Source organism: Eschrichtius robustus, chromosome 6 (assembly GCF_028021215.1).
Source record: "Eschrichtius robustus isolate mEscRob2 chromosome 6, mEscRob2.pri, whole genome shotgun sequence".
NCBI classification, from domain to species: domain Eukaryota; kingdom Metazoa; phylum Chordata; class Mammalia; order Artiodactyla; family Eschrichtiidae; genus Eschrichtius; species Eschrichtius robustus.
In genome coordinates, this window is record NC_090829.1 from 33,058,802 (window position 1) to 33,078,399 (window position 19,598).

Below are 19,598 nucleotides of genomic sequence, written 5' to 3' on the forward strand. Positions count from 1 at the left end.
CAGCCCAGGTTAGTTCTGGAAAGACTTAATAAAGGAGGCAGGATGTGAAAGGTGGGTTTTGAAGCATTGCGGTCATAAAACAGCAGAGACGAGGGAGTGGACTTTGAAGTTTCCCTGGCTTGGAAAGGAGGGCAGTATCGAATGGCCTAATCTGCCTCTGTGGTTTGCTCAGTATTAATTCTACTCACACCTAATACCCTCTGCCCCAGCGCTCTCCAAGATCAGCAAAATCTACTTTTAGAGTCAAAATCATTACCACCTGTGAAGTTTCTGGTGTCACTTCTGAATGACATAGCATTCTGCCAATTGCTTCATTGGATGGCCTTAAGTGGCACATTTTAAGAAGTGTCTTGAGCCATAAAAGAGTGTTGCAAATGCTCTTATAATTTATTCAACTGCATTATTGAAGGCATTAGGGTAATTCAGTTCATTTCTCTCATCATTAAAAAAGAGAAATCTGTTGCCAACATTAAAATAATCAAACATGTCATTGAGAATTGACATACACTTGGAGATTTCTGATGAACTTTTCTCACTTTCCCCCAAGTCCTAGCAGAGTAATTAGAGCATGTCTGTGTGTGTGTGATGTGCACATATATGTATGTTATATCCATATGTACATGTGTATTCCATAAAGGACTATGAAGTAGTCCATAAGTTACAGCTGAATAAGGAACAAAATAAATATATGAAACTAAGGGATGCATTCACCAATAAGGTTAGAGTATAAGTTTGCTCTGAAATATTATATTTAATATCATTTTGTGGTTCTTTGCACTGATTACAAGTAGGACTTGTGAAAATGTAGTATGTCAGTGACAAAACAAAAGATATTCTGACATACATGTGTAAATCTAAATTTATTATTACTCTCTAATAGTTATTAGACTTGAGATCAAACAGTTGATATATATCATTATTAAGAATCTTAACTGTGTCTTAATGAATTGATTTCTATTGCTTTTTTTTTCTACTGTTGTTAAACTTCATCCTGTTCACACAGTAACAGTTTTCTGTTTGTAAATGACCTGACATTAATGTATTTGAAAAATATTTTCCCTTTGTGTACCAAGAATTCTCAGGCGTATTTTTTTAAAGATAAATATTCTATGCTAATGTACTAATTTTTTGGTAAGAAAATTAGTACCTATGTTTCAGTGCAATAGTTCTATGATAAATGAAGTGTAATTAAACATGTAGATTCTGCAACATTCACTTAAATATTAGTTTCAGAAGGTCATTTTGGCATCATAGTAGAAACACTAATTCACAGGGAAGGTCAAACTGGACAGCTAGGCAAGAAGATAGGTTGCTGAACCCAACAGTTGTAGATTTTAGAATAATTGTCCACTATACTAACTGAGTATCCTAGTTCGATGTGGCCATCTTTCATTGAAATATTTATAGAGGAACAATCTTTACTTGATGGTTGGATTCTAATATGTCTTTTCTCTTCTGAAGCTTTAAGTGTTGCATCTACAACCTTACCTGGTACCAGGACAAATGTTAATATAATTTTATTTATGGGTGATGTATGCTCCATCAAAAAAGGATGTTGGTTGGTTTGCAACAGTAAGTTCACATATAAAACAGGACTGTGAAAAAGAGACATAACAAATCAGTTAGAAGGAAAAGAGATGGAGCAAGTACTTGAGATGAAATTGAGAACTAAATTTCTCTCTCAGCTTTCTGGAAACCAAAGCAAAAGCTTTAGGAAGTAGAAAAATCCCAAGTTTATTTATTAAGATTTCTTTGTATCCCATATACAGTCTTATTCTTAGCCCTTAGGGTATTTAGTTAAATATTCTGACTCTGTCCTTGAGTGAAATCTTGGAATGGATGAATTCCAATTAAGAAGGGAAGGCTGGAATCTTCAGTCTGGCCTTCAAGGCCCTTACTGACTTGCTTCCAGCCCCAGATTATGATTATCTCCTGCCAGCCCCACTGCACATGGGTGATCCACACAGACCAATTCCCCCAGTGTTCATGTTTTGTGCTTTCCCCTATCCTTGCCTTTGTCCTCTGTATTCCTACAGTCTGGAGTACCATTCCTTTTTGTCTCCAACCAAATGAAACCCATCCTTCCAGGCCTATTTTAGATGTCTTATCCATCAGGAAACCACCCCTGACCTCTCTCTTTTAGTCACCAAGCTTTATTGTTATCTCTGCTGTGTACTTCCCACCTTCTCTCTTATGTGCAGTTATTTGTATATTTTATGTCCCCTGATTAAGCAGTAAACTTCAAAGCTGGATCCCCCTATGTCTAGGCTATGTACATATCATCAATAAACTGCTAATATAATCAATGCATGTGTACTATGTTATCTATGTATTGTTTATCTTTAATGAATATATTTATTCATTTAATAAGTTTATTGTTGTGTGTTGTGTGTTGTGTGTTGGATGTATTTGGATTTCTTTAAAGAAAACATTTTTCTTCCCCTAGGATAGTAGAGAAGAAAGAAAGAGAACTAAAAAAACTAAAGTGCACAATTAGAGGAGTAGCACTTGCAGTTTTTGTCAAAGGAGATAATTTTGAGGCAGTGGAACTGAGATTGTAATTTTTTTTACTGTTTTGACTTTGGGTTTTCTTATTAGAAAGCAACTTAACATTTACCATTTTTTTGTTTTTGGTGCCATAAGGTGACTAATATATTAGAGAACAGGTTTGTTACATGTGAAAGCAAAATATCAGTTGTATCATTTCAAACCCTCTGTGCTTTCTCTCTAGCATACTTTTCTACGGTTTTAACAGCCGTCAAAAAATCTATCTGCCTCTACGTGGCTTAGAAGTGTTTCAGACAGTTATTCCATCTCCTTCACTGCTTTTCAAACACTGTTTTAGTGGTTGATATAGATCAGTCTTACTGTAAGCATACTTGCTTAGCACATATTCAGTTGTATGCTTTTAGAGCAGCCTTCCTTTTTCCTTATGTAGAAGGTGTCTGCTGATAGAAATCTAAGCTCCTCGAAAGCTCTGAAGAAAATGTAGGCTCTTCTTGCTCAGAAAGCAGACAAATGAAAATAAAATCATGCTCAGACACCTCTTCCTCTACAATTAATCTTTAAATCCGTTACTGAGTATTTAGAACCCTGTAATGTATGAATTACTAGATTAATTAACAATCCTAAGAAGAAACTAATAGACGTGTAGTGTATAATTCTCACATTTCTAAGTGTACATTATTAGTGTCCAGTATATACCCCATGGACATACAAGGACAAGAACATCCATCTTTCAACTCTGTGAAGAGGCCATCTTATCTCCTTCAGGATCTATACACAGGGCTTTCTCTTTCACTTACCTCTCAGAGCAAACCACAAGGGGTGTAGTCATGGCTGGCGCACCATACTCCACTCTACCCCCAAGCTCTCTGTTTCTTGGCTTCTATTGTATTTAAGGTCATTTCTGCAAAGTTTGGTGTTAAATTACCAGCATGTGTTGCGAATGAAATTTTAAATTTGGAATCAAAAGACCTGATTTTGGGTCCTGATTCTTCCATTTAATTAGCTTAGGAGACTTTGGTGAGCCAGTGACTTACCCGTGCAAGCCTTAATTTATTTGTTCACAAATGGGCAAGGTAATATAACCATCTCTTAGAGTCCTGAGGAACAAATGGCAAAATTCAGATGAAAGTAAATTGTATACCAATATATCAAATATTTTTTGCTATTGTTGCATAATCATAGAATGTATGAGTTCTGGGGGAAAAGTAAATTTTTCTAAGTGGCTCCTCCAGTAGAAACTTTTTATTAAAGAACAAGATGAACACCTTGCAGGTTTTATATATAAATCAAAGAGAAGTGTAGCACAAGCCAACTTCCCAAAAAGTTAATCTCCTCACGGGTTTTTAATGAAGATGCATAGTTTGTAGTTTTATCCAAAATAAAGCGGTTCTTCCCGGAAGAAGATTAAAGCATTATTTAAGTCTTTTTTCCCCCTATTAAATTTAATACAAAGGTTTTACTTGAATTTAAATAAAAAACTAGGTTTTAGTTATGTATGAAGAACATGATTTGACTAATTCCTATGCAAAGTTTTTCCTTACTCTTTGGATACACATACTGACACAAACACACAAACACACATACATGCATATCTACACTCCCATACATACATTAATCCTTACTTCATATCTTATCTATACTATTAACAACTTATTTTATCTTATTGTAGTGATTGAATAGGTGCTTAATTGTTTTTTCATCTTTTTGCAAAATAATTTTACTACATAAATTATTCTTATTATAAATAAGAATGATGTGGAGGGGCATGTATGGTGCCTGATTTAAAATAATATTTTAAAAAACGCATATAACAGAACTTTGCATATATTTTGCAGGTATGTCTATTTTCTAAAGTAGTTAATAGAATATAATCAAAAAGCATGTCACCAAATCTCATCTTAACCATTTTATTTTTTGACTTTTTATTTTATTTTATTTTTCACACACACACACACACACACACACACTGTATTTTATTTTTACAAGAGATAAATAAACTGACACCAAGCATTGTAAATGGATGACCACAACAAAAGCAGCAACGCCAAATCTCAAATAAGCCATCTTTTGGGAAATTATTGGGTAGAAATGCAGTAAACAGTCTCTCGTGGAAGTAGTATTTTAGCTTTAGTTGATTATGATTGCCAAAATTTAATGAGATTAAGGATAGCCTGGGGGGTTTGCTTAAAATGTGGATTACTGGCCTTTATCCTTGGTAGGTCTAGGGTAGGTCCCAGGAATATGTATTTTTTTTTTCTGTTCTTTGCTACATTTATTTGTTGAGACAAATGTCTGTTCTTAGCCTTTTTTTTAAAGGCTCTGTTAAAATGTAATTGACACACGGTAAACTGCACATACTTCCATCAACATCATATGCGCTGTGATTTGCCATGGAAAGCAGGTCATTGCTTTTGAAGTGCATATGATGCTGGTGGAAAAACAGAGAGATTTAATCACTGTCTCATTAGGAGGGTGTAGTCCACTTTTCAGATTTCCTCATGGGCTACAGCTTTTCCAGAATGCACAGAACCTTATGGGCAATTAAAATACTTAAGAAAGGGATGTTCTTTTTTCTGTTTAGCAAAGGCACCAAACCTCAAGTTGCCATGTTAGTTTGTTCCTAGTGTGTTCAGTATGTATGCTCTTTTGGAAAGTACAAAATCCTAGGAATAGAATCTTGCTCTTATCTCCTGAGAAGTGTGACTTTATTTATACTCTGACAACATGGTAAAAGCACATTGTCAAAAAGAGAATGAAAGCATTAGAAATACCCATACTTTGCCAACCAGCCATCTTAAGTCTTTTGAAAATCCAGTTTGAGGTTCTTCTTTATTCTGTGAACTGTAATTTAATAAGCGAGAAAGAATTTGAGGAGGGCAGAGTGAGAGGAGAGTTTTTTATTTTCTAACGGGAGGTATGTCCATTGGCAAGATCATACAGAAGTGTATACCTATCTCGGTCCTTTAGACTGGAAGTGCATGCCACTTCAGGAGAATGCTCCACTCCAGGGCAAGAGGAGCCCCGGCCCCAGGAGAAATAACCACACAGGGAAATGTGTTTGGGCCTACATGAGTTCACCAGAGTTCTATTGTGCCTTAGCTAGTTTGATAACGCATTGCATTATTTATAGCACTTGTCAGAAACCATTTCCTTTAGTCAATTAGTGTCTAAAAAAGGAGGGGGGAAGCAGGATATTTTCTGACATTTGTAGAAATGATGTGTAAAAAAAGCATTCCCTTCATCATATGACATTGCGCTGTCAGAGATTTTCCTAATATAACATGCCCCGCAGACTCTGTTAACTACACATTTTGTTTTTATTAATAAGAAAAGAATAGTAACCTATATATTGTCCATTTTGATACTCTGTCAACTGAAACATTTATTCAGACTTCCAGCCCCCTGTTGTTTGGCAAATAATTACAAAATATAAATATTGTAATTGTTTTAGCAACTAGATCGTGTATTTTGAAATAACAGGAGTTGAACAACTGATTTTACAAATGTTTCCATTGATTAACTGCCGTGTAAGTGCTAACAGTTGAAAATATTTTGCAAAACAGAAATGCAAGGCTTTAAGTTCTGTTTATGGGAAGAAAGACATATACCTTTAACCTGTTCCTACAATAGAAATCTACAATCTAGATTTAAGGATAGTATCTTTTTTAGGTCTAGCATGGATTTAATCAATATAGAAAAGCACGTTATTAATTGTTGGTAGAAGCAGGTATTGATAAATGTTTTCTTGGAAGAAGTTTGCTGTTCTAGTTCAAAGTGAATATATGCATATACTTTATGTTCTAAGTGTTTATGTTATTAATACCACTCAAATGGAAGCATAGTTTTGTATTTATAATTGCAGCATTGCTTAAAGTAATGAAAAACTGGCATTAATTTAGGTGACCACTAGTAAAGAAATGGACATATAGTAAAGTAATACACAGTTGTTAAAAAGTGTTTATGTTGATCTATTTCTATTCATAAAGAAAGGTCATTAACATATATTGTAGAAAGCAAGCCTCAGAATAATATGCTTAGTATGTTTCCATCACTTTGGTAAAAATGGTGAACTGTGTATGTGTGTTGTATCTGTAGATGTGTGTATGTGTATGAGAAATGCATGGAAAAAAGGACTAGACACACCATACTAATAATAGTGGTTACCTTTGGGTTTAGAGGGGGTCTGATTTGGCAATGGAAGGATGGAGAATTCTTAGTAAAACCCTTCTGTATGGTTTAAATTTATTACAGTGAAAATGCATTCATTTAGCAACGTCTAAAACCAAAAAAAAAAAAAAAGAAAGAAAAAATACATGGAGTTAATGTACATGATTCATATAAATTGCTTGCTAGAGATTTCTGTTCGTCATTTGAACTTATATTTTACTATCTCTTCCATTATTATTTAGTAGTATCTATCTCTATGTAGGTAACAGCCTTATCATTTATACCCATACTTCTCAATCACAAAACAAGGCAGAACCATAGTTAAGAGTGCAAATTGTTAATTCTTTGATTTGAAATAATTCAGGTTATTGTAGTCACTGGAGATGTGAAAGTCTAAGTGTAGAGGGAGAAAAACTCAAAATTTAAATAAACAGTATTTAGTTCAACTTTTAATTTGCTCCTGAGGCTTTACATTTCAAATCTGAGAATACTTTATTTTCACCGTCTAATCACACTACATGGTAGGTTTTTTCTTTGTTTTATTTTACATCTCTTTCTGAATGTGAGCTCCGTGAAACATGCATTTCCATGTATGTCTGCAAAAGTTCCTGTGAATGAATGAGTCAGAGATTCTAGATGTGCATTGTCCTTTGATGCTCGTATAATGAGATTTCAGTTCTTAAGTATGTTTTGTGGCACAAAAGTGTGGTAAGTGATTTATGTAGAAATATAAATGTAGTTATCGGGGAGACAAATTACCTTTTTATTCAGTTAATCTTATATTTTCAAGACGTGCAGAATCTCTCAGTGTGTTTTTCTTTTTTATAAGTTAAGCCTCGTAATTAATAAATATTGAGGTAGGCACAAACAAAATATGCCTCCCTGTTGCCACTGTGGAGCTGCTTTTTGAAATTTGAGGCTTCTGCAAAATACATTCTGAAGCTCTGGCTTATTCTATCGCAGTTGCAATAATATTAGCATAATTTGTTGTTGTTCAGCATCTGAGACCTAGTTTAGTATATTTGTTACATGGAACGTTCCCCAAAAGATACTTCAGCTACATTGAAGTGAAAATGAGTTATTAATGCATGTCTTTGTTTTATAACGTATCTTCCTCTTTTTTTAAACTAGGGAAAAACAACTAGGTCTTGACTCACTACTAGGGAAAACATAATTCTTATTTGCATGTGAGTGTATGTGAATTTGTGATTTTTTTTTTAGAAAAGCTCAAGTTAAACTGAGATTCTAATATTTTATTTTTATTAGGAATAAATTCAGTTGACATTGGTATATTATTAAAAGTATGTTTGAGAGTATTTGTTAAAAAGGTAATCTTTAAGGTCAAATATAGAAATCAATAGAAATATCCCTAGGATTGAAACGTTAAACTGTGTGGTACCTTTGTGGCTTGAGTATTTGTAAAGTTTGCAATAAGAGATACATTTGTGAAGTGATGGGGACTTTTTACTGATTAAATGGAAAGGAGAAATTATGTATGTATTGTGTTTTGTCATGAGAAGTCCATTAATTCATTTAATTAAGATGCATTCAAGTAATACCATCCTATATTCATATTTGATATCATTCATTATATTCTGAAGAATAATTATTTTAGATCTCTTTAACTATAAACATAGATTTTACATATTTTTCTCATAATGATTAATAATTAAGCAACAGATTTTGGGCAGTCTTCTATAGGAAGAAGCCAATAAGATTTCCCAGGTTGAGGTTACTAGGTTAGGTTTTAAACCAGACATCTGGAAATTCAAGATTTATCTGTTAAGATCAAGCTTTTGTGCTCACATATAGTTGATAGTAATGCGGGCTATTGCTACAGTAAAATTTTAGAAATTCGGCAAAGTGTGACAACTATGATTATTTGGTTCTAATAGAGATATGGTTTATATTTTGTCAGATTTTTTTTTATTGTTTTTGTCACTTCTTTACATATTGATTTTATAATTTCGCTCGATTGAACCTACTCAAATGGAAAACAGGCATAGGTTAATTATGGAGAAGCTCTTAATGACCACTGGTTGTTGTGAGAATGATTCTGCCTTGGAAGGAAAGTTGGAACAGTGGGGCAAAGAGGTACACATGCAGCAGATTTCACTGATGTACAGGGTGCCGTGGGAATATTTCCTCAATTCTCTCGTTAATCAACTTTATACTTATTTTTGAGTTGTGCAATAATGTTATTAGGGAAGCATGGATGAATTTGCTACCATTCCTCAAGCAATGAAGTAATATTTAAACATGTTTTAGGTGGAGGTACCACCAACCTCAGTAAGAAGCTAGGTGATATTGTTCAGAAGGTATAAAGATGGAAAATTAAAGCTAAGATTTTGGCCCCTAGTTACTGTGCCAAATAAAATGTAACTCATTTAAGTAAACTTTAAAATCAAAGTCCCTAATCATGGCATTGCCCTGGGAATAACAGTATCACAATCTATTACATTCCATTTAACATTCACAGTTTTATCATGCTTATTTCACATTGGTAGATTCCAGATGGGTTAATGTACCATTCTTCCTGAAAACTGCCAGAATGGTTAGATTTGGTTTTTCTATCTTTTAGCTCTTTGAGCACATATCAACATTGTTAATTTTATTGTAGTCTTGTGTTCTGACTTCCTAATTATTATTTTGAAATATTAAATGACATGGACAGATCAGAAATGACTACCTAAGCCTAGCAAGATAACAACTTCTTTGGGTAATATACAGAATAAATAAAACACTAAATAGGATTAGTATTTCATCTTGAAGAATGATAAAGTAACATTCGTAGTGTTATTATACTTTCTCGTGGAGTAGAGGGAAATGTTAAAAGACTGCCCGTTTGAATATCATCAGAAAAAAAAAGCAAATTTTCCCTTCTTTTGCCAGAATTGAAGACTGATTCTGTCAGAAATTCACAGATAATTATTTACATGTTGTAAATTTGCAAAGCCACGTGTAACTGTTTCAGATTATTCCGTGGATTAAAAAACAAAACAAAACTTCCATCAACTTCACAATGAAGGAGGTGTATAAATATGGTTCTATGTTAACTTCACTGCCTTTGCTCTTTCCAAAGAGTGGCGTTTGCTGGTGTTTTTATTCAGCTATAAAGGTGGCATCTCAGTGTTTTAAACTGTGTCTCATAAGCAGATAGTGAAATAGGTACGTAGTATTATGCCAGATACTAACAAGTGTTGTGAAGAAGAATAAAGCAGGATAAGGGGCTGGCAAGTCTGGGCTGGTGTTGAGAGTAACAGAAGGTTTGGATACTTTTGACAGAGGGCAGGAAAAGCTTCTAGGAAGATAACTTTGCTGTAGGGCCTGGAAGAAGGCACAGTTAGGAACAAAACTAGTGGCTCAGTCTACAAAATGCAGTGAGTCTTTCTGATATTTGTCTTCTTATGTCTTTTAAGTTTTAAAATTTTGCCTGATATAGGACTCAATTCAGAATTCACTTTTTAATCATTGTCTGAGTAGAGGCTTCATGTTTCATTTTGTCTTAAATGTAAATACTTAAGGGACAGGAGTCATTTTCTAATTTGAGTACAGTTTAGTTAGTTGCTTTTGGAATTCAAATCTTCAGCAGTAGTGCATCACCTCACCAACACTCCTTCAATATCCTTCAATAAGAGACCACTTGATGATTAGGTAATCAAACCTATCAGAATTTTAAAGGAATGCTTTGATAGACCTTCGATTACTTATTTGAGTTGGTAAACATAATCTTACTTTCCTTGCTAGCAGCTTGTCACCCAAAACACAGTGCAGAGCGTCAGACCAGTAGGCCACGTTGCCCATCGCTGTGCCATTCCAGGGGATTTGTGGTTGAAAGTTATCTTTTTTTCTCAGCAGTGTTTCTAAAACTTCAGCATTTGCATATCTCCTTCATGATTTTTACCAATAGATTTACTTAGTCTTATTCTTTAAATTCTTTTTATTATCTTTAGCCTCTTCCTAAGTTATAATATCCACAGGCTTGACAAACTTGTTTTAGCATTCCGATGCATCTATTAAAATTATGTTGTTTCTGCATCACTTAAAATCGCCATGGGTGCTACCACTAGTGTGCTTACCCCTCACTGAGAAACACTGATGTCAGCTTTTTGTTATATGGAGTTGAATACTGCTGAAGATTGCATTAACCCATTCAGACCACAGTTTTTCCCACGTAATAAATAACTTTGTTACTCTATTTAGTACCTTAGTGAGTAGAGAAAAAACTATACAGCCTCCAGAAATGCTTAGTGAGTTGTTTGTTTACTGAAATGTCTGTTAATATTTGGGACAAGCCGTGAGCAAAATTGTACTGTGAGCTAACTTAGTTTACTAAAGTAACGCATTGCTAATTATGGACTTGTCGACACCAGTGAGCCAGGGGGAAAAGTTAACTGTTTTGGACGAGGAGCTTCTTCTTGTCAGCTCCAAACGTACACAGCAAAGTCAGCCATCTCTTCCAGTTAGATTGAAACTTCCCTTAGTAAGTAAAAAAAACCTCAAATAATTACTAAGTTAACTTCCTCAATATGTAACTTATTTCAAAATCAAAAGCTATGAAAAAGTCCCCCAAGTTCCCAGCTAACTACTCTGGCATGTAATAGAACCAATCGGCCTATATTTGGTTCAGAAGAACTGAAATGATTAGTAAACATATGTGACTAAGAAATTTAACCTTGCTTATAGAGGCTATCCAGTTCTCCAAAACAGAATTTTAGTCTTATACCTTGTACGTGTCTGTTTATCCTTTACTGCAGAATATATGCAACCCTTAAATAGATATTTATATGAAACCATCCACTGTTAGTTTAATGCTAATATATATATCAATTGCTGTAAGAGTAATTATTTGTAATTCCCCATGGTTTTTTTTTTTTTTCTTTTTAAACTTTATCCTGTTTTTGGTTTCTTTTCCTCTATCTTTACATTTTCTTCTTTTCCTTTCTATTTATCTCCTCTTATCTTAAAGTAGAAAATACATGTGAATTCTGATATCACTCAAGGAGAAATTGGTCTTGGTTCTTGGGAAGAATATGCCTGTTTGTAGAACATGTCACATGATAGGAGAAACTCTACAGTTTAGTGTTTCAAATTTGATTAACAGGTAAAAGAGGGCTTGTTGTTATGCAGGTTTTTAAAAGTTTGATTCTCACTGAAAAACGGTTGTATTCCCCAATCATTTCTTTTGTTTGTTTTTGTTCAGGGAGGTTTATTATAATACGTTGAAATATCGGTCAAAAATTTACCTCGGAAGCAATTTACCTATTAGTAAATATCTTTACAGTAGAAGTATTTCTTTCAGTAATTATTTACAAACAACACATATTTTTAGGGCAAATATGTTTGCAAGAATTCCTGCAATCTGAACAATACCCATACACTTTTAAACATTGTCTCTATCTGTAGAACAAAAATCCATTGCCATTTGAAGTATTGACCAAAATCCTATAAAATCTTATTTTATCAAAGCACTCAGTTATGAAGATTTCTAGTCTCCTCTGAAATTCTTGTGTTTCAATAAAGAAAAATAAAAAGGTTACAAGACAGTATTCTGATATCGGCAATTTAGTCAAACCAATTTTGAGGATAAAGGTTGAGTTTGTTACTCCCAGTGCCCTGTATCAAAGGCTGGAACACATTATCAGGTGCAGCTGGACTATTTCATAAAGGTCGGTGTCCTATCTGATTGCTCACTTGTCCATACGTGGCTAATTATAAATGTTTTGATTATCGTCCTTGCCTAATACATTTTATAATAGTATTTTCAGCTTACAAATACATATCTGTAATTCTTTCAGTGATACTTTTTGATGTAAATAGGATTTCTCTGCTACAGAAAATATAAATAATCAGGACACCCATTTATAAGCATTTTAGTAATTGAAGTATATTTTGTACTTGAGTGGGACTAAATCTGTAACATTGTAGAAAGGAAAAATAATCAACCCTAGAAATTAATTTTGTAGTTGTATTTAGACATAACCAGGAAGCAGTGAAGATATTTCTAATGGTACCATTGTCTTTCCTCATATTGTTTAGATCCCATAGATCATGATGAAATTTTCCTCTGAATTGGACACACATTCTCATAAACATGTTTATTCCTAGTAGGTTGAATAAAACCTATTCTTTTAGTAAACATTTCAAGAACATCTGTTATGTTCCAGGGACTGGGTTTAAAAAAAATGGTAATACACTCTCTTGTCATGGAGTTCATGACCTTGGGGGCAAAAGTACCAAGAGATAGAAAGTACTGAGAATATTCTGAAAGGGAATAATGTTTATCAGAGTTGGCCCAGCCTTCTACAGAAGGTGATATTTGAATAGCAGTTTAAACAAGGAGAAGGGATTTGCCAAGTTGAAGGGGTGAAGAAGTATGTGTCAAACCAAACAAAGGGTAAGCATGTAACAAGTCCCAGGAGCTCACAACAGTAGGACATATGCCAAGAACCTTGGGCAGTTCCCTCACAGCTCCTCTCTCCCAGGGAGGATAGAGGTGCGTGCTGGGAGAAACCAAAAAGATAAAATGTGTCAATTCAAGACAAGGAGAAGAGGGCAAGAAAGAGGGAGTTGTACGGGCTGTTAGAGGTCAAGTAATGACAAGGGACTATGTGTAGTCTTTGGATTTGGCTTTGTTGGGAGCATTGACGACTGTCGCTGAGCAGTAAAGTAATAGTTATGGAGGTTTCACTGATACAGATTCAAACGCGAATGGAGGAGAAGCAGGAAAATAGCACGTGTAGATGACTCTTCAGACGTTTGTTTGGGAAGGATGGATTAAGAGCATTAGGGAGAGGTGATGTGTAACGAGGCAATGTCCCCTTCCTCCTGCTGTGCCACCCCTTCTAGTTTAGAGCTTCTTCAGCACTTTGAGGGCTCAGAGAAGGAATTGTAGGAAAGGCAGATGTTCCTATAGAGAGGGAGTTTAGAGGGAAAGAAGTCTTGAGAAGGAGCCAGTTAAGGTGGCAGCCTAACCTTGGGCCGGAGAAAGGAAAGCTCCCGGGAGACGGAGAAGAAAGATTACAGAGAGAGAGCTTAAAGATGGGTGGTGGGAAGGTGAGAGAGAGTTCATGCCTGAGGGCCACTATTTTTACTATGAAATATTTGTGACATATAAGATCATCTACTGTTGGTAGTGAGAGCAACATGGAGGAGGAGGGACTTGAGAGTAATGAAGTTTTAGAAGAGCTGGAGTGTGAGAGGGAGCTGTCCAGGGCCAGGGGGAGGATTCCTAGACAGTGGGAGGCCTGAGTGACCCTGGAATATAGAAATTTATAGAGGCAACAAGGAGTGTGTGTGTGTGTGTGTGTGTGTGTGTGTGTGTGTTTTCAGGTGTGTGTTCCTATTTGTTTATATGGGTGTGTTCCTGCATGTGTTTATGTATTTATGTGCTGTAAAGTTAATTCCAGTTCGCACGTAAAATCGATCATTTAATTTGCCACCGTTTACGGAGCCCCATCTGTTCTCCATCCCTAAGCCAGGCACTTAGGGTTACTGAGATGAGTAAGATTGTTTCTGTCCTTGGGAACATTAGGCTAGTGGGTCAGTCATGTAAGCAAATAAAACACTGTATAGGGGAGAGGAGGTAATTGGAAGGAGACAGTGTTAATATATGGGTGGCTGGAGACGGAGGAAGTGACATCTTGAAAGCTTCTTGGAAGAAGTGACATGTTAGGCAGCTTCTAAAGGAGGTAACGGTTGCAGGTGAAGCTCTTGAAGATTCCAGAAAGACAAAAGAGATGTTGACCACAGATGTGGTACATACACGCAAGGCATGAAGAAGTTGAGAAATTTTGAATGCAGAGTAAACGTTAAGGAAGGTGGATGAATCTTAAGAGTTCGTGACCAACTTGGCTTTGTTTTTACAGAACCAGGAATTAGGACCGGACAATTTTTTAAAAACAAAAATATTTCTGGAGCATCAGTATGAGTTGTTTTTTTTCTTTTTTTTTTTTTAATCTTTCCAAAAGTTGTAGTCTTACTACTACAATATTTTCTAAACCTAGTATCTGGTAGTTTTTAAAAAATTAATGTTAAGAATGACAGTATTAGTTCTCAAATAAATTTTTAAAATTTCGGCTAGATATCCATGGTTTATGTATATGTATGTATGTATATATATTCGTATTCATATTCTGTATTCTAATTTCCAAATTATAAATATATTATACGCCAGTTGGCCATTTTTGGCCCTTGAAGAAGTGTAACCTAACACTATTTATTATACTGTGTCATTGCTCTTTAGAGTGTGAAACTTTTAGAGTTATTAAAGCCTTGTTTTCTTTGGTAGCATTCAGAATGGGGGGGGAAAATGTATGCTTTTGTTTCTGTAACTACTGAGCATTTTCTGAAAGTTTTTCCATCCAGATTGAAAGAGAAAGTAAGTTGTTAAAAGCAAAAATGCCCCGCTATAGAGAGCAGTCTGAGTTAATAGATCGTTAGGCAATAGGGGATCCCCCCCAGCTCCTACCCTCCAGCTTCATTCGTACCTCTGAAGTGCATCATGTTGCCCAAATCAAATTGTTCACTTAATATTTAATGTTTCTGCGATGGAATCACTTTCTCCCTTGAGGTTGACTTCACATTTGCCAGCCACACTGACAACACTGCGCTCCTTATTTTCCCCACATGACCTCAACTTCTGCTTAAAAAATGTTAGAATAAAGGATGCTTTTGTTCATATCTCGCCTGCCTGTGATATATTGACAAAGTGTCTGCCGGCTGAATGGAATAGTTTTACAGTATGAGTGCCGCTTTCAGTGGAGGGGGCAGGACTTGGGCTGTAGAAGGAAGTGAATTGGATAGGTCAGGAGAATGTACCATTTGTAAACACCCCTTTCCTTTTTTATTCACGTGTCAGGACAGCAGGAGCAGGCTGTTCAGTGCCCGTGCCTGCGCAGAGCCGGAGGGAGAGCAGCTTGGAAGTCAGCTGCAGTTTTTAAACCTTGCTTTTTATTTCCTGATAATGATCTTCAAGTGCTTGGACTTGTTTGAGAAGCTGTTTTGAAACTAACATGGTTTAGTCCACTAACTGCATGTTGGGTAAATTCAAAACCCACATGCTCGTCCTCTTGCAGTGGAATAAGTCACATCTGATGGACATTTTCTGTGCTTATAGCATAGTAATGAACGTCTGACAGGCGCGACCTTTCATAAGACAACCCACACTATTGGCTTTCTGCCCAGAATATTGCTGCAACACTATCTGTGATTGGTTATCTCTCTATCATGCATTGCTTCACAAGGGGAAACGGCCCCTTTTTTTAATAAATCTACGATGGCTGGCTGCAGTATGCCTCACTGTAAGTATTGTGTGTGTGTGTGTGTGTGTGTGTGTGTGAGAGAGAGAGAGAGAGTGTGTGTGTGTGTGTGTGAGTGTGTAAGAGAGGGAGAGAGAGAGGCTGACTTGAATACTACTTAGTCTGGTAGCACATGGCAAGGTTGTGATACTGTAGGACGTCAGTGAAGAGCTACTTAGTAAATCTTAACCTATCTCTTTTTTCTACAGGTTGGTACTAAGAAGTGCCTTTCCTGACGTCTCTGCTGCTTGGAACCGCTTCTAGAGCAGTCTCTGCTTTTGCCTTGCTTGCTGCCAGCTAGACTGTGACGACAGCACATCCACCCTCCACCTCTAGCCCAGACACCCCCATTTCTACTTATAATCAAGAGAAAAGCTCTAAGTATCTGGCATTGCCCTAGGCTGCTTTAGTTTTAAGAGAAAAGTTTGCTGAAAAAGTAAGATATCTTCTGCCAGGAAATCAAGGAGGAAAAAAAAAAAATCATTTTCTCGATTTTGCTCTAAACTGCTGCATCTGTCTATGCCAAACTAATCAATACCGATTGCATCACCAAACTCCATTGCAAATTCAGCTGTGAGGAGATTCCCTTTCAGACAACTTTGCTGAAAGCAGCTTGGAAATTCGGTGTCAAAGGGTCTGCCACGTTTTCATGCTTGCATTTTGGGCTCCAAATTGGCACTGGGAAGGGGTTACTGAGGGCACAAGGCTGATTCGAGGCCCTACTTTTAAACGTTCATCTACTTACGATCCTAGTATTTCTCTAAAAACCAAAACCTCTTTGAATTAACAGTTTCATGCTGTGAATTTCTAGTGGGAGATCTTTTCCTTGATATTGACAACACAATTTTCCATGTACTTTTAAAGCAGGGAGTGGGGGAAAAGTATTTTGGAGGAGACATTTTCATCATCATTTTACAGTTTTATTAGTTCAGTTTTTTCTTTTTTTGGTTGTTACTGTTTTTTTTGGGGGGGGGTTGGGTTTGTTGGTTTCACTGAAAATTTTAACTACCTGTAAAATCTAAACATGGCTGTTAGTGTCACACCAATTCGGGACACAAAATGGCTAACACTGGAAGTATGTAGAGAGTTCCAAAGGGGGACTTGCTCACGGCCAGACACGGAATGTAAATTTGCACATCCTTCGAAAAGCTGCCAAGTTGAAAATGGACGAGTAATCGCCTGCTTTGATTCATTGAAAGTGAGTAAATATTATATTATTTTAAGGATATGAAATAATTGAATAAAGGGGATATGGATATACAGTCCACTGAGTTTGGAATTATGGATTGCTGTGTTAATAGTTTTAGTTATACGGTGTGTTCTTGATGATGTTGAGGTGGGGGACTTTACTGAGAAGCAATAGAACCAAGTCTGGCCAAACTTTCTTTGTTATGAATAACTTTCTCCGTCCTTTAATGCTGTGATTTTTTTTTTTTTTCTAGAGCAGAAGGTGTCAGCCTACTTTTTACTTAGTAATAGCTAAGTCAGCGCCTATCTATAGGAATAGTAAATGTAGATACATGTGTGTGTTAGCATGTGCATAGATTATATACAAGGCCATGGCACTAGCTGAATGCGGATGATTTGTTTTTGCTTGTTTGAAAACGTGCTGTACTGTTGTAAAAGTATAGCAGATTTTGTCAGCTAAACTTGGGTAGACTTTTTATATTAATGTTTTGACATTATGGAGTTCCTTTTTGTTGTATGAGCATATTATTTTAAGGCCAGAAGCAATGCATGTTGTGGAAAACATAACTAGAAGTAAGGTTCTGAGCTGCTGCCACAGTACCCTATCAGAGGCATAAACTTTGTTGAATGTGACTTTTATAATTCAGTAGAAATGCTTGAGTAGTAGTATTAATTGGATTTTTTAAGTTTCTAAAATTCTAATGTGAAGTAACTTAGCAGTTTATTTTTTGTTACCTCCTGATTATTATGTTTTTATTTGTAACAGTCTCAGCTAGAGGTGTTAAAAGTTAGCTTTTGTGGGCACCATAATACCAACAAGTTCACTTTAGTATATTTCGACATTCAAAAATGTCATTGGGTTCGTATTTCAGGTATCACGTTTGAAAGTGGGTCTTTTAAAAGATAGCATACATGTCTTAATTTTGATGTGCAAGGTCGACTAGAAGTGTGAAGATTCCTGGGTACTCTCTACATACTTGGTTTAATGAACTGCCTTTGAATATTAATGTGCTGGTTTAATTCACTCTTTGAACCTTGGAGAGGGGAGTCACTGTTATTTCAACATCTATAGAAAAGTGAAAGTTTCATAGATCCATTTTGTCTTTTGCAAAAAGAAAAAAAATAGTGCTACAGTAACCTTTCTTTAATACCACAGGGGTGAATTAACTGAAATAGTTAACATGTAAGTTAACTCATAACTCACCCCAATGTTATGAGTTAACTTGTGAGTTAACTATTTCAGTAAATTGCTTCTTGGTCCAGTTTGTGCAGCTCACTTTGCTAAAGTTTCACCAAAGACTCAAGGATATTATCTTCAAAGTAGAATATAAAAAAAGGTATTAACGACAACAAAGATACCTTATAGTGTTAGATTGTTCTTAGTGTCATAGTGCTAAAGATCAATAAACAAGAGTTATAAATTACCACTGGGCCTTTTTTTTCCTTTCCTTTGAAAGGCATCGATGAAGGGCACAGTGGTTGTACCTCGTGACTGTGTCTTCCTAAATTCCTGCCAACTGAATTTAGGTGTAATTAGAGACTGGGACCCATAAAATGAGGGGCAAAGGGCTAATTACACTTGTCGGTAACCAACCAGCTGTGTCCATAAGTAACCCTGTTTTGACCCAATTACTAGTAAATCCAATTTTTAATCCCACAGACTGTTGATGGTGCACTGGTAACTGCAAAATGAAGGACCTTAAACTTGGCTGTGACACTGAGTGGTTTCACAGAAGACCTGCTTTCACAGCATTTGGAAACATTGTGAAACATTAAAATTCAGTCGCTATTTTTCCATCTCAAAATATTTTTTTAGTTGCTGCTCACTTGTGGCCATAGAACAGTCCCCCTTTGAGTAAAGCAGCAGCATTGCTTAATGACATGCTGTGTGGTTAACAGGATTCAACTGCCACATCAACATCAAGGACTTTTTTTTTTAATAACAAATAATTTCAAGATTTTGAATTTACTTCTGAAATCAGCTTGTTGTCGCAGCTAATCAGTGCAAACGTTGTCCATATTCTTTGTCTTTCTAAGAGAAACTGAAATTTAATTTATAGTGTCTAAAATGTGGTAAGATATTTTGATTTAAGTAACAGGGAAAAAATAAACACAGGTTTATTTCTGGTGGCACTTCATCCCCAGAACAACAGCTCCTTAAACGTTAGTGAACTATGTTAAGAATTAATTGTAAAAAATTTGAATGTGTAATTAAGTATTCATGTTTCAAAAAGCCATGTTTCATATATATGTGTGTATGTTTGTAACTAACACATGTGATTCTTGATAGGAGTATTCAGAATCCCACCTTTTAGATAGTAGTCTTGCTGTGTTCAATTTTGTGGCTAAAATAGATCAAAAACATATTCTAAAACAGTTAAAGTAACTCTATGACTCATGCCTGAAGTTCTGAAATTTGGGAGCATTATGAGGTTT

The 19,598-nt window shown here is 35.7% G+C and overlaps 1 protein-coding gene across 16 annotated transcripts in view; it reads left to right on the top strand.

Moving 5' to 3' along the window:
* MBNL1 (muscleblind like splicing regulator 1) overlaps positions 1–19,598 on the top strand; it is a 177,091-nt gene that overhangs the window by 15,372 nt on the left and 142,121 nt on the right. For 12 of the 16 annotated variants that reach the window (XM_068546104.1, XM_068546111.1, XM_068546113.1 and 9 more), the window contains exon 2: positions 16,184–17,172. The exons of 3 other annotated variants lie outside the window; for them this stretch is intronic. In XM_068546104.1, coding sequence (XP_068402205.1) covers positions 16,999–17,172 — 174 coding nt within the window. In that variant the 5' untranslated portion in view covers positions 16,184–16,998. Of the gene's footprint in view, positions 1–15,746; positions 15,978–16,183; positions 17,173–19,598 lie in introns of those variants that run through there. One more of the 16 variants, XM_068546105.1, reaches the window with a different exon arrangement.